This window comes from Neurospora hispaniola (genome assembly GCF_033458365.1).
Source record: "Neurospora hispaniola strain FGSC 10403 chromosome Unknown B0T23scaffold_10, whole genome shotgun sequence".
NCBI lineage: Eukaryota > Fungi > Ascomycota > Sordariomycetes > Sordariales > Sordariaceae > Neurospora > Neurospora hispaniola.
Window position 1 is genome coordinate 895,389 of NW_026944415.1, and position 25,208 is coordinate 920,596.

At 55.1% G+C, this 25,208-nt stretch overlaps 6 protein-coding genes across 6 annotated transcripts; 4 read left to right on the forward strand and 2 right to left on the reverse strand.

Annotated features, from left to right (window-relative positions):
• Positions 1–182: 182 nt before the first annotated feature.
• B0T23DRAFT_423883 (glycylpeptide N-tetradecanoyltransferase) lies at positions 183–4,443 on the reverse strand (the record flags this gene model as incomplete). The annotated part of the gene is made up of 5 exons (XM_062839841.1): positions 3,260–4,443; positions 2,615–3,191; positions 2,168–2,553; positions 1,236–1,422; positions 183–1,175 (listed from the first exon to the last, which is right to left on the reverse strand). The coding sequence occupies exons 1-5, from the start codon at positions 3,988–3,990 to the stop codon at positions 183–185; spliced, it is 2,874 nt and encodes a 957-aa protein (XP_062688256.1). The 5' UTR covers positions 3,991–4,443.
• Positions 4,444–4,800: 357 nt separating this feature from the next.
• On the forward strand, positions 4,801–6,421 carry B0T23DRAFT_46042 (uncharacterized protein). Its single transcript, XM_062841293.1, has one exon. It carries the CDS (start codon positions 4,971–4,973, stop codon positions 6,213–6,215), a length of 1,245 nt encoding a protein of 414 aa, XP_062688257.1. The 5' UTR covers positions 4,801–4,970; the 3' UTR covers positions 6,216–6,421.
• On the reverse strand, positions 6,374–8,485 carry B0T23DRAFT_46037 (Alpha/Beta hydrolase protein). The gene is made up of 4 exons (XM_062841292.1): positions 8,195–8,485; positions 8,007–8,086; positions 6,769–7,914; positions 6,374–6,707 (listed from the first exon to the last, which is right to left on the reverse strand). Exons 1-4 carry the CDS (start codon positions 8,299–8,301, stop codon positions 6,628–6,630), a joined length of 1,413 nt encoding a protein of 470 aa, XP_062688258.1. The 5' UTR covers positions 8,302–8,485; the 3' UTR covers positions 6,374–6,627.
• A 1,140-nt stretch (positions 8,486–9,625) lies between these two features.
• Positions 9,626–12,477, forward strand: B0T23DRAFT_46099 (uncharacterized protein). Its single transcript, XM_062841294.1, has 2 exons — positions 9,626–9,995; positions 10,065–12,477. The coding sequence occupies exons 1-2, from the start codon at positions 9,721–9,723 to the stop codon at positions 12,349–12,351; spliced, it is 2,562 nt and encodes an 853-aa protein (XP_062688259.1). The 5' UTR covers positions 9,626–9,720; the 3' UTR covers positions 12,352–12,477.
• A 436-nt stretch (positions 12,478–12,913) lies between these two features.
• On the forward strand, positions 12,914–16,911 carry B0T23DRAFT_347292 (transcription elongation factor spt-5). Its single transcript, XM_062835988.1, has 3 exons — positions 12,914–13,568; positions 13,735–15,952; positions 16,014–16,911. Exons 1-3 carry the CDS (start codon positions 13,203–13,205, stop codon positions 16,595–16,597), a joined length of 3,168 nt encoding a protein of 1,055 aa, XP_062688260.1. The 5' UTR covers positions 12,914–13,202; the 3' UTR covers positions 16,598–16,911.
• A 1,018-nt stretch (positions 16,912–17,929) lies between these two features.
• Positions 17,930–25,134, forward strand: B0T23DRAFT_436315 (uncharacterized protein). The gene is made up of 6 exons (XM_062840572.1): positions 17,930–19,110; positions 19,172–21,055; positions 21,107–22,865; positions 22,942–23,054; positions 23,112–23,306; positions 23,383–25,134. The coding sequence occupies exons 1-6, from the start codon at positions 18,150–18,152 to the stop codon at positions 24,927–24,929; spliced, it is 6,459 nt and encodes a 2,152-aa protein (XP_062688261.1). The 5' UTR covers positions 17,930–18,149; the 3' UTR covers positions 24,930–25,134.
• The last annotated feature ends 74 nt before the right edge of the window (positions 25,135–25,208 follow it).

Genomic DNA, 25,208 nt, shown 5'->3' on the forward strand with positions numbered 1-25,208 from the left:
TAGCCAACACTTGCGTGCTCCCCCGAAAGGACCTAATGCATGCATGCTAAGTTAACACGCTCCAAAACTCCTTGCCCCAGATAAACGATCGACATCTTCACCAAAACCCAACCCCAATAGACCTGACTTCCTCCCCCCTCTTTGTCTCTCTAAATCACCACTCATACCCCCTTTTCCCAAAGCTAAACCCTCCCGTCCAAACCCTCCCCCCTCTGAATCCTCTCCACCAATACCCCATGATACCACCCCGTCCTCTCCACCACCGGCGCATGTCCCATCCCCTCCTCAATCAATCCCACCTCCGGCTCAATGATTTTAATCAACTTCCTCCCATGCGGCACGCTAATCATACCATCCTCCGTCCCATGCATTACCAGAATCCTCTCTCTCCCCACCTCATCCGCCATTTTCTGTAACTGCTCGGCCGACTTATGATGCCACCCCGCCGCAATCAACTGCAACAAAAACCCCTTGAGCCCAAAGCGGGCCGGGTCAAGACGCTTGTGCATCTCCTGCGCCACGTACCTCTGCGCGTTGCTATCGAACTTGAGATATTCCGACCCAGCAGGGCGGGGGATCTTGTGCGAACGCGGGTTGGGTGGACCGCATTTGGGAGTGGTCGATGGGTCGGGCACTTCGCAGTCGTCTGGCTGTTCGAGCCACGAGAGAGGAAAGAGCTGCCGAGCCGTGTCGGCCATGGAGTGATCAACGGGCCGGGGCATGAGCATGCGGATGCGGTTGGCGATGTTTTCGGCAAAGGTGGTGGTGTTTTCGATGGCGGCGGCTGTGCAGCAAAGGTTGAGGGAGGAGATGGCGGTGGGGATGAGACAGGCGAGTTCTTGGGCGATCATGCCGCCTAGGGAGAGGCCGACTACGTGAAGGGTGCGTTCGGTGGGGACGGGGAGGGGTGGCCCGGAGTGTGATGAAAGGGAGGCGGCAGAAGAGGAGGACGAGGACGAGGAGGAAGGCGGGGCGGGAAGCCATCCGACGTGAACGAGAATGTCGATCCAGTCCCGGGCCATCTCGCTGCTGCTGTAGCGCATGAGAGGCTTGTCGGAGTCGCCCATGCCGCGGTTGTCGATAAGGAGAACGGAGTACTTGTCGCGATTTTGGTGGCCGAAGTAGAGGGTTTGACGCTGCCAGGCGGATTTAAGACCTCCGAGACCCATGATAAACTGCGAGAGTGTCAGTGATAATGTTGGTTGTGAGGGGAAGACTGAGTCGAGGGCTCATACCAAAACCTTGATGGGCCCTTCACCGTGTATTTCCCAGCTCACGTTGAAGGGCCCGCCGCGGCCAACAGCGACCGGAGCGAGGCCACTTTGATCGGGCTCGAGATTCCATATCGCCGTGGGAAAGGCTGGGTGCTTGATGGTCTCGGCTACGGTGGGCACTGGAGGCTTGCGCGTTGTTGTTGGCGCCCTAAGAGAAAAAGTGTTAGTGAGTGCATAGTATGTAGGTAAGCATCTTAACACTTGCATGTTGGGGTATTTTGCGCGTGATGAGAAGAGATATGAACTGGCGGGCTCTAGATGATTGTTGAGATGAGACGGGATTGAGGCCAAAGCACACTTTCAGGGCCAAATAACGGGTATAGGTGGTAGATGGCTCGGTGTTCGTGGTGGCGGCTCGGTTGAATTGGGAGCACCTTGTCGGCCGGCGTCCACATGTGATTGTGTTGGTCCCCATGGCAGTGACGTACCTCGACGTCGAAACGCTCCGATTGGTAGATCGTATAGAAAGTGGGACAGATTGACAGGCTTGTCGGTCCGCCTCTAACTACGGAGATGCCCCTGTCGTGGGATCATTCAGCGAAAGCGTTGGCGCAATCCCCGGATGATGACTCGCATCGCAAACATGTTGGGGTTCAAGGCAAACCGGGGAAGTCGTTGGTGAAGGTTCCCCCTCTTCCTCCTTTTGATCTGTGGCGAACTAATCCCGGGTCAAGAAGGCACGGTCCGAGTCCAACAATGTAGACCTTCATCGTCTGGCAGCGCCAGGCTGGCTGAATATCAATACTATTACAATTGCTTTTGATGCTAACCCCGCTGGTATCCATCGGGTATTGTTTGTATGCAGGCAACTCTTGTTCAAACACAGTAGAATCAGCCACCCTGAAAGCAGTCAACAACACCCTAACCCAAAACCCTCTTAGACCATGACAAACCCGACACCGCTCAAGTTATCCTCATCCAGCCTGTTCTTCTTATCGACACCACCGTGGATGGGGTTTGCCTTGTAGTTGAACAGGTAGTAGTGAAGCTGGCCATCGCCTGGTCCGAACTTCTGCTTCTCCAAAAAGAGCGCATTGTCCATGAGAGAAAGAGCGTTGAAGACATCAAAGTTGTGGCGCTTGGCGAGGATCAGAGCATCCGCCATCAGATCGTTCAGGCGCTTCTGGAGAGCCCCCTTGTCGAAGGGCTCGGCGAAAGCAGTCTCGGTGGCATAGTAGAACATGTAAGCAGCGCGGATCGAATTGTGCTTCGGGTGCCTGATGACTGTCGACTCGAGAAGGTAGAAGGAGAAGAAGTCGGTGATTTTGCCCGAGGCATCCTACATCAGATTAGCGTACGAGTTCAACTGCCAGGAAAGCGGATCGTAACTGGAAACTTACTTCAACAACATACGAGTAGATGACCTGCTCGGCATAAGAATCCTTCTTATGGAGGAGCCAGTGTTCCGTTTCCTCCCGGTTGAATACTGGGGTGAGGTCGAAACGCTTCAGGTAGCGCTCAAGCAGGCTGTGTACCGCGTCGAGATCCTTGACCTGAAGTTCGCGAAGTCCCTTGGTCGAGGTCTGTTCCGGAAGGGCGTACTTGCGGACTTGGAAGGCCGGCTTGCTGTTTGAAGGGCACGGGCTGAAACCAACCTCGTACAGCTTCTGCCAGTTGAGCGCACGATGGTAGTAGCGGCAAGTGCTGACGGGCCTGGGCAAGACGATGCCACCGGTGTAGATGGCTTGCCAGATACCCTCACGGTTGATGCGACGAGTGATTTCCTTGATGAGGACGGGAGCCAAGCGCTTGCCTCTAAGCTTCTTGTGGATGCAGAGGAAGTTGACCTCGGAGCCCTGGATAACCTTGTCGCGAACGCGGATCTCGGTAGGAACGGCAGCGATGAAAGCGCAAAGAGTGTCACCGCTACGGATACCGACGTGCCATTCCTTTCTCCAGCCAGGAGACATGAGCGACCTAGCGCAACGTCATTAGCACAAGCCACATGGACGCGACTGAAATAACCCTCGCCAAGTGTCACTTACCACTTGAGAATAGAGGTCGAGTACTTGAAACGGAACATGGCCTCGTCGTCCTCCACAAAGTGACCGTACAAGAGCTTCTCGACCTCCTGCATTTGCTTTTCGTCTGTGAGGTCCATGGTGACCCATCGGAAGGGCGCCAGGTTGAGTGGGATTGGCTCATCGGGAATGTCTTCGACTTTTTGGATCTTGAGGGGTCCTTCCTCAAAGATGGCTGGTTTCTCGTCGAACTGGGGCACGGGCTGGGTGGCCCAGAACTTGTATGATGCCATGTCCTTACGGTTCTTTCCACTGCTCGCAAGACCGGTGATGATGTCCTGAATCTTGAGTTTCTTGAAGGCTTCCATCACGTCGATTGTTCCCGAGCTCCCAGACGCCGCCAGCAGCTCGTTGGCAAGGGCGGGGTTCAGGTCGATGAACTCTTGAATCTGCTTGGGGGTCAAGCCGCTGAGTGCGGAATTGGGGTCTGCCTGCGCCAGCGCCTCCGTCAAGCCCACCTCAGCAGAAGATTCGGTAGAGGCGGACTTGTCCTTGTTCTTCTTCTTGCTCTTCTTCTTGTTCTTCTTCTTTGTGGAGCCGGATCCAGCCTCCTGGGCGGTGCCGTCGGCGCCCTCATCTTCGGAGCCGGACTCGTCGGCGGCGGGCTGCTGAGCTTCCTTGAGGGAAGCAAGAGCCTCGGCGGCCTGCTTCTCCTGGGCCGGGTCAACAGGCTTGGACTCTTGGGTCGGCGGCATTGTTCCTGACGAATGTGATGGATGCGCACTAGGAGAGGGTAGGTGGGGTGCTGTCAAGCTTGGGGTGGTGGTCGTCGTAGTAAAATCGTACTAGTAGAGTCGTGTGGGACTTTTGAAGCTGCCCTCACGTCCAGGGGGAGAGTTGAGAGATGAAAAGGCTGAGGACGGATCGAAGAACTCGGGTGGGAGACGTGGGGAAGGAGAGAGATTCTTGGGTGTTGACGATGGATACAGGACTCCAAAACAGCTCCAATCCCACCCTGAGCTCCTGTCCCGCTCGGGGGTCGGAGGTTGCTCCTTACTGGCGTGTTGGCGTGTCGTGGCCCAGTTAGCGCATTTTCCATCGTCTCACAGAAGGCAGGGTCAGCGGGGCAAGCGGGGCCCAATTGACCTGTCGCGGGGTCCTCCAAGGCAGCCCACGCTGTCAGGTGCAGGGGACAGCTCGGTACGCACCGAGAGGGAAAAGTGGAGCCTTCAACGGCTTCTAGGTACATATCGGTCGGGCATTTCATATCTCTACCCACGTTATGTACGACATTGTGCTGTGTGTATTATAAGAAAATATCTACCATACCTCTACATAATTATTCAAGTTGTTCTCACTTCGATTTTCGTAACATTCCCTTTGGGGTCATTATAGACACAACAATAAAACCAGGGAAAGGCCCGAGAAAATGCTTCGAACTAACACATTTGCAGCTAAAATCTGAACTCAAAGTCGATGTCAAGATTGGCTTGGGCTGATTTCCGGTGTTGCTGCGCCACTCACTGCTGCCTTCGCTGTCAAAGAAGCTGACCACTCATCTTTTCTCGTTCATCACTTGAATATTTTATGATCACCAACCGTCGCCCAATTCACTTCACCTTCCTTCAACTCTATCCTTCTATTTCTCGTTCCTACTGATGATCATATAACAGTTGACATCTATATTATCTACACATTATTTCATCAGAAAACCCTAATCCTCAAGATTGTTATCATGGGGAAACCCTCACCTCGTCTCGGCGTCAGCGATGATGCCGTCTCCATGCGCACTCAACCCGGCGAACACTCACACTCCGTTCCACTTGATGGCACTCTAGATACCGATGCCCCAGAGCTGGACATTGACGACCTCCCGCCCCTCTACGACGAAATCAACGCCTCGGGAAGCAGTAGTAGTGCTCCTCTTCTCCCTTCTGGCGCACCACCCTATATCAACCACCCACACAACATACTTCCTCCCGGAGACTGGGTGAACCACTACAAAAGAGACGAGCCCACCGGCACCGAACTGTACCTCGACTCGCGCCTGGACCACGATCCCAAGTTCCTCCAAAAGCACATCGAGCTATGGTCCAAACAGCCACCCCGGCCTTTTGTCCGCATCCACGGCACACACAAGCGCCGCAGGGACATAACTGACCCTCAAAACGGGCGTCGTAAGAACGACTCGGAGCAAGTTACGGACTTTGACCTGCACATTGAGCTCACCCCCTACCTCTACTCGGACCCTGTCTCGCAAACCTCTCTCATGCAGCTGCGCACCGCCGATAACGACGAGAAAGTTCGGCGCGGCACCGTCCTCCGCAAGCGTGCGCCGGGGGCTAATCGCCATATCGAGGTCGGCTTAGCCGAAAGGCCGACGCTGGCTGAGTGGTGCCACCGCTACTGTGCCAGCCACGCCGGACTGAAATGTCTGACGCTGCAGCGGCGCGTGGTCGGGTTCGACGACAAGAAGATTGTGCAGAAGCTGACGGACCTGGTGCGCGCCACCAACTACCGCGGCAGTCTGGAGATCAGTTTCCCCAAGAAGGACGAGTATGTGCATGTGTACAACGATTGCGAGACGAATCGGTGGCGGACGACGCGGTGGATCATCTGGCTGTGCATATTCAGCCTCATGTTCATCTTTACGTGGCCGTATTTGTTTTTCCGGACCAAGAGGTTCGAGACCGTGTTTGCGGACTGGCACTTTTCGGTCATGGGCGCGGATGGACAGAGGAAGTATACTAGCATCAGCGAGGACCAGTGGTATAACATGTGGGGACGGGCTATCCATCGTGCGGTCATGGAGAAGAGGCAGTGTACCCTCGATCAGCAGGACTTGCTGAACAGCCAGGAGGGCCAGCAGGAGACTTTTGGCCATCCTGTAGTGGACGGAGTGGCGAGCTTCGTCAGGGCGGGTGTTAATGCCATGAATGCGGTGAACCGCTCGCTGGGTTGGGGTTATGATGAATTCTGAGGTGTCGTTGATTCCTGACAACGGTATTTTGCTTCTACGAATACGACAAAAGAGGGTGCCCGGCCTTGGTCGGGCTGTCCATAGCCCCCTTTCCCTACGATACGGCGACCGGCGATAAACCCTTGAGGAGGGAACGGTGGGGGTTCTGGGGGCGCTTGATCATTAATATATCCTTTTTTGTGGCTATTATTTCCCCATCTTCGTTTGGCTTTGGCGACAAGTTCACTATCATACATTAACCATTACTGTGCCTGTGTCTCTTCGTGATGATGCCTCTTTCATGCAACATGTTCAGCCCCTTCAGTACATGCCGTCCGGTGGTATTCACAGTTTCAAGCCGTGTGTATCTTGTAAAATGAAAATCTATTCGTGAACGCCTCCTTATGAGCTACCACTGCCCCATCAATCCCGGCTACTCAGGCTGGTCAGCAAGCCCAAATGCCCTTATAACAGCCATTGGCACCGGCGCGTAGTACATGAGATTATTATGTCCTGCATTATCACCTGATTAGCTCTCTCTTCACAACCGCGATCTGACCCAAGCTCAACTTACCACCATAAGGCCATAACTCCTGCCTAATGCATACCTCCCCATCCTCCCATGTCGTCACAAACGCCCTCTCATTCTCCTTTCTCACATCTCCCATCCATCTCTCCACCGTCCTCTTCCCCTTCTCCTTCTCCAATAAGTTCTCCACACAACTTTCCACCTCCCTCTCCTCCTCCCTCCTAATCCTCTCACGCTCATCATCGTGCTCAACCTCCTGCTCACCCGTCCCATACTCAGTCCTAATCCCCAGCTCCGCCTCCACCAATCCCCTCACCGCGCCTTTGAAAAGCTTATCATCTTCGTGGCATGGAATATCCCAGTCGTCTCTGGCGTGAAGAAGCGTCAGATTCAGCCTCCGCCCATCCGTCTTAGCAGACTTCGTCAGGCTGGTAAGTCGCTCGGCGCTTTGCCACTTGTCCACGATACGGGAAATAACTTTGTCGAGTAGCCATGGCCAGAAGGAAAGCGGGCGAAGGACGGGGATCCAGCCGGCGATGGCGTAGCCGGAGAGCATAGTGGGGAGGGAAGAGAAGGCGGCTACGAGGATGATTCCGGCGAAGTCCCTCGGTTCTTCTTCTCTCCTTGCCTGAGTCTCGTGATTATCGTCTCTGTTGGGTTCAGTTCCATCATCCGAAGAGCAACAGCCAGCCTTAGCCTCAGGAGTACAACAATACTCGGCAGCAGTAGCAGCCGCCACCGCCGTCCCTAGACTATGACCCAACAACACAATCCTCTCAGGCGGGATCCGCGCAACCTTGGTAGCCCAGTCGACCACCGCTCTGGCATCCAGAATCAGCCCTTGCTCCGTCGGTGAGCCCGTGCTGAGGCCGAAGCCGCGGTAGTCGATGGCCAGGACATGGATCTTGGACGAGACCGAGGTGAGAGCGTGGAAGGAGCGCGGGCGGATGGATTGCGTGATGTGGCCTGCGTTGCCGTGGAAGTAGAGCACCAGTCTCGCTTCGGGGTCGTCGCGCAGGAGTTTGAAGTTGAGGGTGGTGGTGATGTCTGGCACAAACCCGTCGTTGGAAGAGCGTTCTTGGGCGGCTAGGGCGGATTCGTGACGGGCGTAGAGGCCCAGGGGGAGGATGTGCCATGCGTAAAGGGTTTGGGAGTCGAGGGTGTGAAGGGGGAAGGGGGTTACTTGGTTTTCTTTTTTCGGGTGTTTGATTAGTTCTACTTGTGTTACCTAGTCACACAACCATCTCTGCTTGGTGTTGGTGATTAGAGACTATGGTACTGACTTGCAAATCCCCATCGTTCGGGACGGTTGGGGTTATGTGGCGGCCACCAGAGGGTGTTAATTTTGTGTGAATATACGGCACTTACCGAAGAAAGATGGAGGATGGTTTGGTTAGCACATTATGTTTACGTTTCTGATTTATGCGATGATGGTTCTGGTAGTATTTTTCTACGGAAATGATTTTCTTACAATCGTTGAATACACGGAATCGAAACAAGACCGAGAAAAAGAGCGTATATACCGACGGGAACACCGACGGCGAGGGCCGGAACGAGGTAGGCCGCCGAAGACGTCATGATCCCTTGTCATACATGTGAACGAAAGGGAATAGAATGTAATTGTTGTTGGGTGTATTATGTGTGTGTTTTGTTGTTATTATGGATTTGTAAGATCAGAACGCTTTTAATCCATTGTAAAGAGCGAGAGACTATGAACCCAAGCCGCTTTGTAAAGATTTGTTGCCTTGTTGGTTGCAAAGTTGGAATGGAATGTTGGTTCCAAGATTCGCCAGAAGAAGAGCTGACGTTGGATGGCAAAGCGGGACTCGGGTTGGGCCCAGTTAGAAGCAGGATCACCGAGGCTAGGGTTATCCGTGTAGCTCTCACCCAATCCTGCCGTCGAGTTGCTAAGGAGCATAATACACTGGGTCCAGGGCGCTTGAGGCTTAATCGCCGTCCCACCCATTGCACAGTCAGCCGCAATTCCCGTGTTGGGCTTACTCACTATCAGCGTCTATCAAACCTTGCCGCCAATAGTGGCTTTCCACTCATCTCATGTTCTGTCGCATGAGCATGCGCAACACGCGTTTTTCTCTGAATGTCAATGACGAGATGATATTGTCACACATATTGAAGCTTGGACCGGTGTTTATGTCTTTTCCTCAAATTTAAATCAGAGATGGCGGAGACACGAGGTGCACCTGCCCGACGAAGGAAAGCTGGACGACCAAGGGTAAATAAACTTGGAGGGGACCTCATTCGACCCCGAACCAATCACAGGGCCGCTTTCCTTTTATTACCCTAGAGGTATCCAGGATCAGTGTCCGCGCAGTCTCCCGTTTGCTAGTGTACGTAGGTACCTCTAGAATAGAGGACGGTAGGCCGATGGTAGTGTAGTGTAGAGCGGAGGACAGGCCGGCCATTCGGACCATTTACCTACACTAGGCGGAGAGGGGGAAGGGAGTGCGTGCTCATTCCCTTCCCGTCACAGGCACATGAAGCCCCATCCTATTATTTCTTCCACTTCCGTCTTGTCCATCTCCAGTCTTCACTGTACATACACTACGCCACATCCTTCACCTTCACAACGAACTCTCACTACGAGTCGCAACACGCTCACTCGTCCACCACCACCCACACGTCCACACACGCAGCCGCGATCGTCGTCATCTCCGGGCATATTTGGACACCCACCCCCGTCACGCCGGACACGTTCCCTCCTTTTTTGCTTCTTATTCAACCGACACTTCCCATTTGGCACCTATCTCTTTTTGTTCATAATCCCATTTTTCTCCTTCGCGATTGATACCCCCCTCTGCCCCCCAAGACACACGTCATTTTACGCCCTTGATACCACATCCAATAATCAGCTTCCCTCGACATTCGCAATTGTTCAGGTCCCGATGCCGATTGCATAGTGCACCACTCTCACTTCCACATCACGACGAGAAACGTACCGTACCGTACCGTACCGGGTCGGGTCGCGTGCGTGAAGCCATGACTACGGAAAAGAAGCGCAAGCTGCCTCCTCGCGCCGCGGCGAGGTCTGAGCAGGCCGCCAAGCGAAGACAAACCGACACGCCTCCGACCTCGAGAAAGTCTTCCACTCCAGCGCCCGCGCCCCAAAAGGAGCCCGAGCCCGAGCCCGCTGTGGAGGAGCCGCCCAAGCAGACATTGCCCAGCTCCGTCACAGCAGGGAAGCCGCTTCCTACCGTCGAGGAACCGCAGCCGGAACATCTTTCGACCAAGGACTATCAGACTCTGCAAGAAAGGTGTGCAGCCCTCTTCAAACCCCCGCGCGTTCATGCGCTTTGGCTGAATCTAACATGACCACTTCGCAGCGGCGTCCTCCACGAGTCCTTTGTCCGATCGCGTAACCAATGGATGACCGAGCAAATATTCGAAAAGTACTGGACGAAGCCGATAAAGAAGAGGGGTGCCGTCATCGAGGAACCCAACAATCCTCCCAAGGACAGCATGGTTAAGCTGGGCCAGGTGACAATCACGGTTGAGCCACATGTCTTCGAGGCGACAATGTTCGCGGTCAAGGATCCCAACCCTCCTCCGCCAAAACCACCAACCGAGAAGCGACCGATCCTCGAATACGGACCTCCGAATGGGGTCATGCCGCCTCCTCCTACACCCAAGCCCAAGTCAGTGGTGGCCTCAACCTCGTCAACACCTACGCCAGCTGCATCAGACGCCAAGAAACCGATCACAACAGAGGCGGATCCAAAGGTCACCTCTCAGACAACACAACAAGCGGAGGCCAAGCCTCAAACACCAGGAAAGCTAGCAGTACACCCGACGTCACAGACACAGCCGACCAAACAACCATCCGCGCAAAGTGCTCCTAGTCCAGCTGCTGCGGCCCCATCCACGCTCGCGAAGCCCGCTGGAACGCCTAGAGGCATCGAATCACTTCTTTCACCATCTCCGTCCTTGGCGGCTCCGCGGGCCCCAACCACAGCACCAGTTGCTGATGCGCAACCACCCCGACCAGTGCCCGTCCCACCAACCGTTCCACCAAGTGCTGCGACTCCGGCCACCCCCTCAATACCATCGGGTGTCCCCCCAAGACCAGCAACAGGGGCTCCAGCAGCTCCAGCAGCTCCTGCCACGCCAAGAACCACTGCCAATGGCGCCGCACCAGCCAAGCCAGCTGCGGGGGCAGATCCAATCATTCTCATGCTAGCCGAGAAGGCTGGCGAAGACCCTCAACTCCGAGATCTCATGAAGCGGGTGGCCCAGGGGGAGGCCTCCAAGCAGGAACTCGAGCGATTCCAGGGTATCATTGACGCCATCACGTCAGAGAGCAAACGGCAAAGCAACATTCCGGCGCCACCAGCTGCAGATAAGTTGTTTGTCGATGGAAAAACGGTTCAGTACTTTGCGGACGAGGTAGCTGCAATACTTGACATTGTTCTAGCATCCAACCCCAAGCAAAAGTCATCTACTTTGCAGCCGCCCAAAGACAGCGATGCTCTCCTGGTCTCGTTAGTAAAGATAGCCCTGGACGATGAAAAGACGAAGGAAATGGTCCGGCGTATAGCCCACAACAAGCCTCAACCCGCCGATGCCACGGATCTTAAGGCGATTCTGGACCTCGCGCATTCTAACATTGCCACTAAAAAGAACCAACAGCAACGACGTCAATCAACGGTCTCGGCAGCGGGATCTTCGAAACAAACCAACGGCGCGAGCAATGGGACTGATTGCGGTACAGCAACGACCTCACAGGCCAATGCTGCTGAGGAGAAGAAGACGACGACGGAGAAGGCCGAAAAGGCCACAAAGGAGAAAGGAGAGAAAGCCGACAAGTCATCTGCCCAACAGGCACTTCGTTCAAAGGGCCCCCCGCCGCCGCCCAAACAACCTGATTATTCGGCCATCGTATTCGAGTTTGCAGGAGGAAACGGTGATCGGTACCTCTTTCCCAAGTTCAGCATTCTGGATTATCAGACTATTCCCAGTAGCAACGCTAGCAGTACCCAAGGACAGCAACAACAGCAGCAACAACAGCAGGTGGTGGCGTCATTCCTTATCATCAGGAGGGGAAGCAAAGCAGTATATCCGATGGCGGACCCGGAGCTTGATTACTACCAGCCCATAACTATAAGGTTGTTCACGGCGGCTCCCAGTGGCAAACATGTGCTGGATAATTTGGCAAGAGTAGTGGCGCCGGAGGAGGAGGTCAAGAGGTACATGGACGATATCATGGATACTATGCAACGAAGCGAATACGTTCTACTAGCCATGAGGCTGCCCAGGCCCACTGAGACGGCAGAGAACGGCGAAGGAGAAGGAGGTAAGGCGCAGGACGGGGCCGCCGCAGCCGGGTCTGGAAAGGGACAACACGCGAAGGAGAAAGACAAGGACAAGGAGGTGGTGATGATGGATGCTCCATCAAGAGCAGAAGAAGCGGCGGCGGCGGAACTGAAAGCGCCAAAGGCGGCAAGGACGGGAGGAGTGTTGTGGACGACGGCAAACAAGCAGATACCCAAGCCGGAGATTAGGGAGCTTCCACCGAGGCGGAATGCTAGAATCATGCTGGAGACCACGGAAGATGAACAGTACCAGAGTTTCATTCAGACGGTTACCAGAAAGGATAAGGAGGTGGTCAGGTGATTGTTTTTCCTGGAGGAGCGCTGTATTATCTAGATAGTTTTGTCTGTCTGTCTCTGCCAGGAGTTGACTTTTACTTGGTATTAATGGACTAGACATGGTTGATAGTCAAGGGGAAAGTCTGGCGTGCTTGGTGCGGTTTATTGATGTGTTCCATGATATGGGATGAGGAGATACACTACAAGTAGACGTGTTTCTTCACAGTCGTTGAAGGTTTGTAACAGTGTTGACAAGGGCAAACGAAAGGGAGGTTATCACGGTGCAGCGCTCTCTTCTACGCAGTACACTACATAGCATACAAGCTCCAAGTACTTGTACTTGTACTTTAGCCACGTGCGCAAATGAATGGAGGATGCTGTATCTCTACCTGCCTGCAAGGTCCTGGTCGAATGACCTGAGCAAAACCTCCCGTCTTGCCGGCCGGAGACCTTGGCCGCGAATAGCCTAGCGGCTTATTCCAGTGCTTGGCAGCAGCACTCCCCTGCCGTCCAGCGGTGGTGGAGGTGTGACCGTCCGTGCTTCCAAGTCCACCGGGGATCCAGTTGTGGGCCGTGCAGCTCTCTTTCCGCCTCACGACCCGGTGCTGCTGCAAGTCTGCAACTGAACACTCACAGCGAGTCGACGCCTCAAAAGTCGGTCCATTTCCCACACTCATCATCCATCAACTCGAGGCCGGCCAATCTTCCATTTCTCACCTACAAATATAATCCCACGTCTCGCGACCTACGGCCATCTCTCCCTTCCTCTCTCCTTTCCCATTTCTCGCCCACACCTCGACACAACGCGCGACCGCTGGTAGTACAACTGTACGACACCCCTGTCGCTCGCCGCTCTCTTCCAGATAATTATTCAGAATGGCCTCAAACAGCTGGCAGTTCGCCGGCGCCGACGACGAGTCCGACGATGACAACTTCAACCCCGCCCCCGCCGACATGTCGGACGAGGAGAACAACGACAACGACGAAGAGACCACGCACAACCACCGCCCCGCTGGTAAGACCGTGAGGCAGGCTAGCAGCCCGGTACCAGACGAAGAGGAGGAAGAAGAGGAACACGACGAAGAGGAAGACGCGCGCCCAGCCAAGCGATCGCGTCGAGATCACCACGACGATGACGAGGATGAAGAGCAAGATGAAGAGGAGAACGAGGAGATAGATGAGGAAGAAGAGGAGGATGAAGAGGAAGAGGAAGATGAGGAAGATGAGGATGACGTTCATGGTGTAAGTTCGCATCACAGCAATGTCCCTTTACACTTCGATTCTGCGGCACCCTCCCATCCACGCTTGCCAAACTAGCACAAGACAAGTGCCGGTGCAGATGACCTGCCAAACCTACCCGTGTCGCCACATCGGGGACCTAGCTAACCCGCTGTCTTTTTGTCTGCAGGGCAATCGTCGCAAGCGCCGCAACAAGGACCGTAGAGCTGCCTTCTTCGATATCGAAGCCGAAGTTGACGACGAAGACGAGGGAGAAGACGAAGTCGGCGACGGTGAAGAGATAGAGGACTTCATCGACAATGCCCACCCTGACGATATTGCCGACAGCGGCCGCCTTAACGATGATAGAAGACACCGCGAGCTCGACCGTCGCCGAGAGATGGAGGCCAGCCTCGACGCTGAGAAACAGGCAGAGATCCTGCGTGAGCGCTACGGCAAGCGCGCCCCGGCTCGAGGTTACGGAGACATGGCCATTGTGCCCCGTCGCTTGCTTCTTCCCAGTGTCGAGGACCCCAGCATTTGGGCCGTCAGGTGTAAAGAAGGAAAGGAGCGTGAGGTCATCTTCTCGATTATGCGTCGCATTGAAGAGCGAATGGGCACCAAGAACGAGGTCCCCATCACGGCTGCTTTCGAACGTGGTGGTATCAACTCGGTTATGAAGGGATACATCTACGTTGAGGCTCAAAGACAGAACGATATTCTCGTTGCTCTCGATGGCATTCTCAACGTTTATCCCAGGAGCAACATGCACCTTGTCGAGATCAAGGACATGCCCGACCTCCTGCGTGTCATCAAGACGCCTAACCTGGAGCCTGGCGCTTGGGTTCGTCTCAAGAAGCCGGCCAAGCACGCCGGTGATCTTGCTCAGGTTATCGACGTTACAGAAAACGGCCTCGAGGCCAGAGTCCGTTTCATTCCCAGACTCGACTACGGTGTCAGGGATGACCCCGTCTTCCAGGCCGATGGTAAGCGCAAGCGCCCTGGTGTGCCCGGCCCTCGTCCTCCCCAGCGTCTGTTCAGTGAAGCCGAGGCGCGCAAGAGACACCCCCGTTACCTCCAGGGGAACCCGCAGACCAACAGCTGGAACTACAACGGCGATGATTTCGAGAACGGTTTCCAGGTGAAGGACATCAAGATCCAGCAGCTCGAGGTCAAGAATGTCAACCCTACGTTGGAGGAGGTTACCAAGTTCGCCAGTGGAGCCGAGGACGGTACAGAGAACCTCGATCTTAAGGCTCTTGCTGCTACTCTCAAGGATAGCGCTAAGAGTGTTGCGTACGTTCCTGGTGATATTATCGAGGTGTATGAGGGCGAGCAGCAGGGTGTCATCGGCAAGGCCACCAATGTTCAAGGCGACATTGTCACATTGCAGGTTACCGAGGGTGATCTTGCTGGCCGGACCATCGACGTCCCCAACAAGGGTCTGCGCAAGAGGTTCAGGATTGGTGACCACGTCAAGGTCATTGGTGGCAGCCGGTTCCGTGACGAAGTTGGTATGGTTGTCAAGATCGTGGACGACAGAGTCACGCTCCTTACAGACCAGACCAACACGGAGATCACCGTGTTCAGCAAAGACCTCCGTGAGGCATCCGACATTGGTGGCCAAGGCTCTCTTGGACAGTACTCCCTCTTGGATCTTGTGCAGTTGGACGCTACGACTGTCGGCTGCATCGTTAAGGTTGATCGCGAGTCAGTCGTGGTGCTCGACCAGAACGGCGATACCAAACAGGTCCAGCCGTCGCAAATCACCAACAAGCTCCCCAAGAGGAAGTTTGCTGTGGCTGCTGACCGCAACGGCTCCGAAATCAGGCTGGACGACGTGGTCCGTGAATATGGTGGCCAGCAACGCCAGGGCAAGATCATTCACATTCATCGCTCGTACATCTTCCTTCACACCACAACCACCAACGAGAATGCTGGTGTTTTCGTCACTCGGGCTAACAGCGTCACCACGGTCGCGGCCAAGGGTGGTCGCAACACTGCTACTGCGGGCCCAGATCTCAGTGCGATGAACCCAGCCCTGAAGCGCAACCCCGCTGCTAGCGGCAAGCAAATGCCAGCTCCGCGAACCTTCGGACCTGATCGGGCCATTAACCAAACCGTGGTTATTAGACGCGGTGGTTACAAGGGCTTGCTCGGAATCGTCAAGGACACAACGGACACTCATGCTCGTGTGGAGCTGCACTCTAGGGGAAAGATTATCACCATTCCCAAGGCTGATTTGAGCTTCAAGGACAAGGTCACTGGCAAGACCATTGACATCAACCAGCGCGGTGGCAGCCGTGGTGGCTTTGGTGGAGGAGGACGCGGTGGCGGCGAGTTTGGAAGCAGGACCCCCATGGCTTCGGGCGGATCGGATCGTACACCGGCGTGGGGCTCTTCTCGGTGTAAGTTTTCTGTTGTCATGTTTTCTTATCACCATTTGCATGAAGCTAACATTGTCACTAGCCACGGCCCGTACCCCTGCCTGGAACCGCGACGCTGGCGGCTCGCGTACACCGGCGTGGAACGACGGCTCCCGTACCGTCAACCCCTACGACGGCAGCCGCACTCCTTACGGTGGCGCTACCGCCTACGGTGGCATCGGATCCCGCACTCCGGCGTGGCACTCGGGTTCTCGCACCCCCGCCCCCGACAGCTTCGGCCACGGCTCCAAAACACCAGCCTGGTCGGCCGGCTCCGACAGCTGGGGCTCCAAAACGCCCGGTTACGGTGCCTCTGCTCCTACGCCTGGGGCTAGCGGTGATGCCTGGGGCTACACGCCCGGTGCTTCGGGCGGCGGTAACTCATCCTCAGCTTACGATGCGCCCACGCCTGGTGGCGGTCTAAGCGCGCCCACTCCCGGCGCGGCACTCAACGCTCCTACACCTGGTGCGTATTCAGCCCCAACGCCGGCTGCTGTCAGCGCGCCCACTCCTGGGGCCTGGCAGGGTGGCTGGGGAAGTGGCGGTGATGCTGTGAGTGCGCCGACACCGGGTGCCTTGGGTGCCCCTACGCCGGGAGGAGCACCGGGCTATGCGGATGATGATTAGAGACCAAATTCCGCAATGAGTCCTAGGGTTTAAGAGGGAGTGATTCAAGCTTTCACGTTTGCTGTCAGGCGTCTAGTTTTATTGTACGTTAATTGGGCTCTTGTGGGTGCCAGTCATTTGCAAGACGGAAAAGTCATGAGCGCAAGGGATCCAGTGGAAAATGAAGATACAAAGGAAGCATGACATGGGTATGATGCAGTATAAATGGAAGCAAATCGAGGGTTGAAATAGCGGAAAAGGCGGTTTCCTCAGCTTGGTGTTTGATCTTCCGTAACTTGAGTAGGATATCCATTCCTCGAGCATTAGTGACACGATTACCTGCTCCCATTCCCGTGAAGAGCTTGTGAATCCATGCCTTGCCCGAGATACCCTTGATGTCTTCACACGTTGTCCGTCCCTCGCTGTCTACCACTCACTCCTACGTATTTGCTTGGGCTCATATAGCTATTCATACAACGACTGAGACTCATCCTTTGAAATGCTATCCTTTTACTCTCCGCTTTTAACTTGAGGCAGTGGAATTGCTGGATGTCGAGATGTGTCCATGTTCTTTGTCACTTTGTTGATGATGATGCTGGACCAGGGGTTAGGGTTAGCGTACCGTTTGCCGCCGCCAAGCACAGACCTGTGTTGTTCTCCCTCGCAGCTTCATCCGTGTATCGACATTTCCACTCTCAAACATCAACACCACAGACAAAGCTGGAGAGAATCCAATTGTCAGCCCACGACACTCGCGACTTATTGATTCCTTGACTTACTGTTCCTTTCTCTTTCAAACTCTTACTTCTGCTGCCATGAAGCCATGGGGTCTAGTTAGCAACTGGTCGGGGCCTGAAAGAGAGACAGACAAGTTGTCCCCTTCGGGCACAGTCCACTGACCGATGTGAGGACGACGACGTTCCCGTCGCAACGAGAGCTCGACACAATGATGGCTTTGTTCTCTCCCCTTGCCGACGGATTGGTCAAGTGTCAATTGCCCATTCCGGAGCAAACAAAACACACCTGGTTGTCAATGCTTGGTTCGAGCTGCCGGCCTGTTTCTTTGTCTCCCAGGTTTCCCAATGTTCGCATGCAGCAACTCCAGCTCTCCCTCGAAGGTTCCCGTCCTTGACTTTAGACAAAGAAGTTTACCTCTAGCTAAAGCATGACCCACAGAAACTGCCAGCAGTACAGCTTACCCTTCAATGGGCCACCCACTTCCACAAACGCAGACGCAAACGCCTTCACTTGTTTTCGAAGGGGGCCAAAGGAAGAAGGGGAAGAATAATGCCCTCGTTTGTCTCTTTGTCCGATGTAATGCCTTGAAATGGTTGTTTATCCCCTACAATCACCATTTCCCCTCAATGTCCTTCTCTTCCTTTTTCTCTCTTCTTTTCTTCCTCCGTTCGTCAATTAAGCTGTACGCCGTTCATAAACAATTCTCATCGTTGATCAACAGCAACAGCAACAAGTAAACAAATCATCAAAAGTTGTTAGTGCGGTTTGACTAGGCTCATCTACAACACCTGTAGAAGACCTAGTCCGAACCCAAACGAGTGCGGGAACAACCATCATGCCTTGGGGACTTCCCTTCTTTCGGAACCACACAGAGGACCAGAACGAGAACAACAAGAAAAAAGGCAACAGCAAGAGCCCGAAGAACGCCAACAAACCCACCAACCGCGTCACCAAGCCCAGAGCTCACTCAACAGGTAACCTGGAAAAGTCCACCAAGTCCACCATCCAAAAAGCCATCGACTCCGCGGACAGCTCCAAGTCCGTTCCCATCACAAACCCTTACGGCTCCCGCCTCTTCGGCACCGATCCCTCCAACCTCGCCTCCTTCAATTTCCAACGCCCTACCCCAGCCATTCCCCTCTCCCCCACGGAACTGGCCATCAAAAAGCGTGACCAACGCCTAGCCGCTCTCGCCCAGCGCAAAGCGCAAGAGGAACACGACAACAAGCTCCGCCTCGCCTCCCATCGGCGAGTCGACCCCACCGTGACTCCTCACTCTGACGCCTTTCAAACTAATCTGTATTCCATCCGCACCCACCTGGACTCGCCCACCTCTACCCTGAACGAGCTGCTCAAGTCGCGGTTCAGTCCCGAGGATCGGGACCTGTTGCTGCCGGCTGATTGGGAGCAGAATCCCGTGTTGGCCGAGTTGCAGGGGAAGAACAGCGAGAGGTACAAGAGGTTGGTCAAGGGGGAGGTGAAGGGTTGGCAGAAAAAGAGGGATAACAACGAAGGGTGGGCAAAGGAGGCCGATCTAGCGTTCAAATTGACTTGTTTGTACTTTGGATTGCCGGTTGCGCCGATGGGGTGGGAACAGAGCGAGACGAGGAGGTGGTGGGAGAAGAAGCAGCAGCAGCAGCAGCAGATGAGTGGTGGAGGTAAGAGCGAAACGGGTGGGCCGGGGTATGATGAGGAAGAGGATGATATGGGGAATATTGTTAGGAGGCCGAGAGAGGATCCGATCAAGTTCTTGAATTGTTATGGGAAGAGGGTTTTTGAGAAAGATGCTGTTCGAGGTGAGTCGTCTCTGCCTACCTACCGGTTTGAATGTGCTGCTAACGGTTGATGTAAAAACAGAACCGGATCCGGTCTTGGAGACGTACAACGCTCTGCCTAAGTTCCCGCCGACACTTAAGGAACTCGATCCTGAGGGAGACTACATAAACGCTGATGCGTTGCGTGTAGATATGCCGGATAGGTTCGACTTTAGCATCGGCCTGCGTGGCGGTGGTGATTTTGATGATGAGGATGAAGAGGACGAAGTCGACGAGGATGAAGAGCACTCAATGGATATTGATGAGCCCGTGGATCTTGTCCCATCCCCAGAAAACGCCCTCGTCTCTCTTCGCGGCGGAGGTCCTCTCAAGGACATCGGCGGCGTCTTTAAAGACATCGACCGCGGCAAACACCGCCTCTCCACCGAGGCTTTCTTTGCTTTTGCGCAGACTGATCACCACAAGGAGGGCCTCAAAAGCCGACTTGAAGGCGAGAGAGGCGGGTTCGAGAATCTGTGGATCCCACTCTACGGTTACCAGGGCATTGTCTGGTTCCGTATCGACACGCTCAACACCTTTGTTGACGCCGTCGATCGTCTTTTGGGCTTTGGCGTCCGAGCTGGTGCCTCATACAAGCTCTACGTGTTCGACAGGAACAAGGAGTACAAGACCCGAGCCCAAAAGGAGGCCTTCCTGCGAAACGACAGGAACTCTCTCGACGTCGCCTGCAAAGGACCTGGCGACTACAGCAACGACCACATTGCCTGGAACTGGGTCGTCGGACACCTTGGCTCGCTGGGCGACGACACCAGCGGATCGCCCCTGGCGCACCAAAAGGTGCTCTTCGTCGCTGGTCCCGGTGATCCCGTGCCCTATCAATGGGAGCCGGCCAACATGCACAACGTCGCCAAGCTGGTTCTTGAGTGGGACGGCATGCCGGACATGAACCGTCCGGACGTCGCCTACCTCCGCATGCCTATCGTCGGAGATCCGTCAGCGGCGGATGTGCACACCAACCAGTTTGCTCCCTGGATGACACAAGCTTGTCGTGTTTTGTGCGCCGGCCGCATCCCCAACCGTCCCGGCCATCCTTTTGTTCCCGACGTGTACATTGGCGTCAAAACTACGTCCGACCCTCGTAATGGCGGCAACGACAATGCCTACGGCACGTACGGCGGGTTGACCTTCAACTTCAACCAATGGACTTCCATCTTGCAAGCCCACAAGGACTCGCGTAACCAACCGATCGTGCTGCGGGCGTGGACTTCCGAGTCACCTAGCGGCAACATCGACCGTTGGCACCTGTTCGTGCCCGGCGTCTCGTATGTGTACAGCGACGACTGCGCAATCTTGCACTCCGAGTTCAAGGACTCCAAGCGCGTCTACGCCAAGATTAGCAACATGCTTGAGTCCGGTCTCGGCTTAGAACAGGTGCAGGACCTCAAGCACATCGAGGTACACCTCCCCGGCGAGTCGTTCCTCGCCGATGCGCGGGAACAGTCGGAGGTGCTCATCTCCGTCGACTCAACCGGCAAACTGGACAAGCAGGGCGTCCAGCGTGTTGCTGAACTGCTTGAGCAGTGGTATAACTGGCTAAAGGAGAAGCCGGGCGTGCCGCCAGCTAGGAATGGCGTGGATATGTTCCCGCAGTTTATCACGCTGCAGCCGGTGTATTGGGACCATGCCCTGGTCTGCGATGAGGATACTGAGCAGTCGTTGGACTGGAATCCGAGGGAGACGAGCCTCGCGGAGTTCCGCAGGCTGATTGCGGAGTTGTGGATCTCCGGAAGGTACTCGGTTGATTACTATGCTGAGAGCTCAAGGGTGAGACTGACGCAGAATGAGCTCGACGGCGCGCCGATGTTGGTGGTGCTGCCTACTACCACGGAGTTGGAGTGGTACAAGATTCGGGATATGATTGTTTGGCCGGAGCTGGTTGTGCAGGTCTATGATGATCAGTTTGATGGTGAGTACTCTCCAGAGTTTGCTTCTGAAAGCAGTTTGCTAACATGTTCAGTGTTTGGTGATATCTTCGCCCAGCCTTTTGGTTACCGCGATATCTACAAGACGGACGCCAATCTTCTCTACAGCAGTCTCCATAACAAGGATGATCTTCCCAACGGGAACATCCTTCGCTTTGGTCGTGACTACCAGCTCTGGGCTGAACAAGTGCCCTGGAGTCATGGCGAACTGAGGACTATCCAGCCATCAGACCATCAGCCTCGGCCTGTCCCTGGTACTACTGCTTCTCAGCAGTCGCGGACACCACAGACAGCGGTGAATCAACATAACCCAAATCCGATGGGTTTCGCCTCCAACCTGCCACCTCCACGTCCCACTCATACGGGCGTCTTCAGTGCTTCCAGCAAACTGGACATCAATGCCATGAACCCGAGCGAAAAGGGCCGCTTCCTCCGGGAGTTCAGCTATGCCAACCCGCTCACCGTGGACTTTGTCAAGGGCATTCCTGTCCACATCCCTCCCATCGACCAGCTCCTAGACTGCAAGTTCGATAACACCCCGCGTCTAGCCAACGGCGTCCTCACGCCCTCGGAAGTTCGCCTTCTTCAACAAAAATACTTCGAGCTGCGCACCATCATGCTTGAACGCGAGGAAAAGTGTCACTTCCCGGGCTGTGACGCCGCCTTTCCCTTCGGCAGCGGCCTCATGGCGCGACACATCAAAGCCGCCCACACCGCCGAGAAGTGCAACTTCTGCCACGACCCTCTCTACCAGCACTGGACCGTCGCCCAGCGTTTCCAGCACTTCGCCTCCAAGCACGCCGACATCCTCGGCGCCCTTCAAACCAGCCGCCCCGTCAATGCCGCCTCCTACGACGACCATCCCAACCCCTTCCAGTTTAAGCGCGAGCTGTCCTGGTTTTTCTGCTGCCGCTGCGGCCGTGACCACTCGGTCCTGTCTGCAAAGCTCGACCGCTTCCACCACGACCTCGTTTGTTACCCCGGCGCTGCCCACCACGAAATTCACCCGTGGAAGTCCTGCACCGTCTGCGGCCAGCGCATCAACACCGACGATCCGTCCTCCGCCAAAGCGCACAAGCACCCCGACGTCGCTCGCGGGCCAGGCATCAAACCCGATTTCTGTGCGCAGTGCGGTCTCGAGCTGCGCAGGCTCGAAATCGCCGACCGCGAGAAACATGCGCATTTCTGCAGAGGCCACTGCGGCGGCAAAGGCCACAACAGCAGTTCCTTTAACGTCCGCTTCTGCCCCTGGTGCGGGCTGGAGATGGAAATGACTACTTCCGCTGACGGAACCAAGGTCGTCGACAGCGTAGCGGCGCAGCGACACATTGATTCATGCGTTAGGAAGCCGCAAGACGACAAGACGACGTTTGGCCCCATTCACCCTGTATCCAGCCGTGCTTACTACTACGGGATTCCCAATGGCGCAAAGACGGCGCGTGTGGATGTGCCACAGGGCGTGATCCCACTCAAGCAGTGGCAGGGGAGGTCGGTGGCGACCGGGGGGAGGCAGCCGTTGAGGGCGAGGAAGGGGGAGAGGGTTGGACCTGCTGGGGCAACGGATTTGACGATGGGGACTGTCGTTCCTGCTGGCCTGTTTGCAAATGTCACACAAGGCGGCCCGGGACCGGCTACTACCGCTGCGAAGACTGCTGCGAAGAAGGCGAGGTTTGCGGATGTGGTGGAGGAGGTGAAACCTGAGGAGGAGGAGGAGGAGGATGATGAGGATGAGGAGATGAGTGATTTGTCGATTTCGTCGGAGGATGAGCCGGCTGGGAAGAAGGCTGGCAAACGGTGAGTTTGTGTTTTCTTTTTATATCACTGTTTGATGTGTGAAAATTGTTCTTGAGCTAACAATCTTGTTTGACAGACCCGCGCGTGCAGGAGGCAAACGAAAGCGGGCCCCTTTCACGTCAGACGACCCTACCTATAAACCTACTTGGAGTTGGGATCCATCAGATCATTCTTCGGAGTTCATGTCTGGTAAGAGTCTTTTTATACTGTCGGTCTCAGCAGCAAGATTTAATAACAAGCATGCAGATGATGAAAGCGTACCGCGCCCATCGGCAGCCAAGAAAACCAAGACAGTGGCAGAGCCGGAAGTCAAAGTGCCAAAGGTTTCGTTTAGGCCTACGGGCAAGGGAGGCAAGAAGAAGCTGGCGCCGTTCCAGTCGGAGGACCCTAGTTACAAACCTCCGAAGGACCATTCGGATGAGTCTGATGTCTCGGATGTTGGTATGTCTTCCCCAATTTTCTCATTGTTCCGTCTTGCGTATTTTTTGGGTCAGAATCACCAACTAACAAACCACAGCCGCCGACCCACTTGATATCTCACTCTGGCCCCAGCCACATGAGGTTGTAACATTCCCCGGTGATGAAGTAGTTGATGAGTCAGAAGAGGAAGAAGAGGAAGAAGAGGAAAGGGAGCCTACGCCACCACCAACAACCGAGAACTCCACGGTCAAACCGCCCAGGCCTGCCAAAACCCTCGCCCTGACAGCGGCAGCCCAAAAGGCCGCAGCCAAGGCAGCCGCGGCAGCACAGGGCTCCTTCGTTGAGAAAGTCATTCTCCAGGCCCCGCCCAAGATTCTACCGACCATCCATGGCATCAGGGAACCAAACTCGGACGCCACGACGTCGAGCTCTGAGGATGAGGAAGCTTTTGACGAAGAGCCCAAGAAGGGCAAGAAGAAGGCAGCTCCTAAGAAGGCTGCCGCGCGTGGTGGTGTAACCACCAGAGGCAAAGCCAAGCAAGCCGCCGCTGTGGATGATGCCGACGAGTCGGAAGAAGAGGAGGAGGAGGGTGGTGAAGAAGGAGAAGAAGAAGAAGCGGGAGAGGAAGAAGAAGCACAAAGCCCCGTGAGCGCCACCGCCCCAGAAGACCAAGACCAAGAAGCAGACGATCAAGAACGACCCCCGACTAACCCGTTGCCTGCCCTCAAAGCAATGAAAGTCAAGGTCCTCCACGCGCCTGACTCCCCCACTTCTACCGGCACCCAGAGCAGAGGTCTAAACGCCAAAATGATGCAACTTCCCTCCGGTTTCGGCTCTGGCGGCGGCGACGAGTCCAACACCAACACCAACTCCACCCCATCTAAGCTTCGCTCTCGCGGCCGCGGCCGCGCTCATGGGCGTACTCGCCCCAAAGTCTCTCTCTCTCCCAACCCCCGCCTCTTCGGCAAAGGCACGTCTCCTGACCCTCTCCAACCCTCTCAACCCCCTCCTCAACCCCCTCAACCCCCTCAATCCCCTCCACCCCAATCCCCATCCCCCCCTCCCCCTCCTCAACCCCAACCTTATTCCCATTACGGCTCCCGCTCCCGCTCCGACGCCCACCCCAAGAAACGCGTCAAAAGAACCCTACCGCCCCCCAAAAAAGTGGACGTAGAAGAAGAAGTCCAGCGCATCATAGAAGGCCAACTCAAAGCAGCCAGACTCGCAAGACAGGAGAGACAAATGGAAGACTACAGGCTGGCGCGACATGAGCAGCGGAAATTACAAAACGTGGACGACGACAACGACAACGACCCCTTTTTGCCGGATATGGATGCAGAATTAGATGAGCTGGAGTACATTAAGCGGCTTAAGCGGAGGAGGCAGCAGGAGAAGGAAGAAGAAGAAGAAGAAAGGGAGAGGAAGAGGTTGGCTACCTCTAATGAGCGGGCAGTGGTGAGGAGGTTGAAGATCCATGGGTCGATGGAGGCGGTGGAGAGTGTGAATGAGGAGAGTGTGAGGGAGGAGGAGAGTGTGAGCGAGGAGGAGAGGCAGGAGAAAAGGAAACGGCCGGGACCGCCGGGAAGAGTAACGGATGAGACTTTGGAGGCGTTGGCGCGGGAGTATCCTGGTTCTATAGTTTAGTAGGTCTTTGGAGAGTAAACGTGAGCGAGTGAGGATGTAGGTAAACGGATTTGGTCTTTGGTTTGGAGATGGATGGATGGCGTTTGTCGATTCAAGTATCGTTCTTACGGGTTGGTTTATCAGCTATTTATCTCTCATCTCTTTCTCTTGGTACGTTAGTTTATTTTCTCGTTTTAGATATCAGTTTACGTTATTGCTTTCCTTACTGAGCCTTCTACACTCTGATAAGTGCCCAGTCGTGACCTGTGAAGTTCTTGTCGTCAACAGGTTGTCTGTGTT

Excerpts from the sequence above, each read along its gene's own strand:
- B0T23DRAFT_46042 (XM_062841293.1), top strand. The coding sequence starts at position 4,971 with ATGGGGAAACCCTCACCTCGTCTCGGCGTCAGCGATGATGCCGTCTCC.
- B0T23DRAFT_46037 (XM_062841292.1), bottom strand. The coding sequence starts at position 8,301 with ATGACGTCTTCGGCGGCCTACCTCGTTCCGGCCCTCGCCGTCGGTGTT. Across the intron at positions 7,915-8,006 it reads CGAACGATGGGGATTTGCAA|AAAACCAAGTAACCCCCTTC; the intron begins GTCAGTACCATA and ends ACCCGAAAAAAG. Across the intron at positions 6,708-6,768 it reads GGAGTTATGGCCTTATGGTG|GACATAATAATCTCATGTAC; the intron begins GTAAGTTGAGCT and ends GTGATAATGCAG.
- B0T23DRAFT_46099 (XM_062841294.1), top strand. The coding sequence starts at position 9,721 with ATGACTACGGAAAAGAAGCGCAAGCTGCCTCCTCGCGCCGCGGCGAGG. Across the intron at positions 9,996-10,064 it reads TATCAGACTCTGCAAGAAAG|CGGCGTCCTCCACGAGTCCT; the intron begins GTGTGCAGCCCT and ends ACCACTTCGCAG.
- B0T23DRAFT_347292 (XM_062835988.1), top strand. The coding sequence starts at position 13,203 with ATGGCCTCAAACAGCTGGCAGTTCGCCGGCGCCGACGACGAGTCCGAC. Across the intron at positions 13,569-13,734 it reads ATGAGGATGACGTTCATGGT|GGCAATCGTCGCAAGCGCCG; the intron begins GTAAGTTCGCAT and ends TTTTGTCTGCAG. Across the intron at positions 15,953-16,013 it reads GGCGTGGGGCTCTTCTCGGT|CCACGGCCCGTACCCCTGCC; the intron begins GTAAGTTTTCTG and ends CATTGTCACTAG.
- B0T23DRAFT_436315 (XM_062840572.1), top strand. The coding sequence starts at position 18,150 with ATGCCTTGGGGACTTCCCTTCTTTCGGAACCACACAGAGGACCAGAAC. Across the intron at positions 22,866-22,941 it reads GGGAAGAAGGCTGGCAAACG|ACCCGCGCGTGCAGGAGGCA; the intron begins GTGAGTTTGTGT and ends CTTGTTTGACAG. Across the intron at positions 23,307-23,382 it reads GTCTGATGTCTCGGATGTTG|CCGCCGACCCACTTGATATC; the intron begins GTATGTCTTCCC and ends AACAAACCACAG.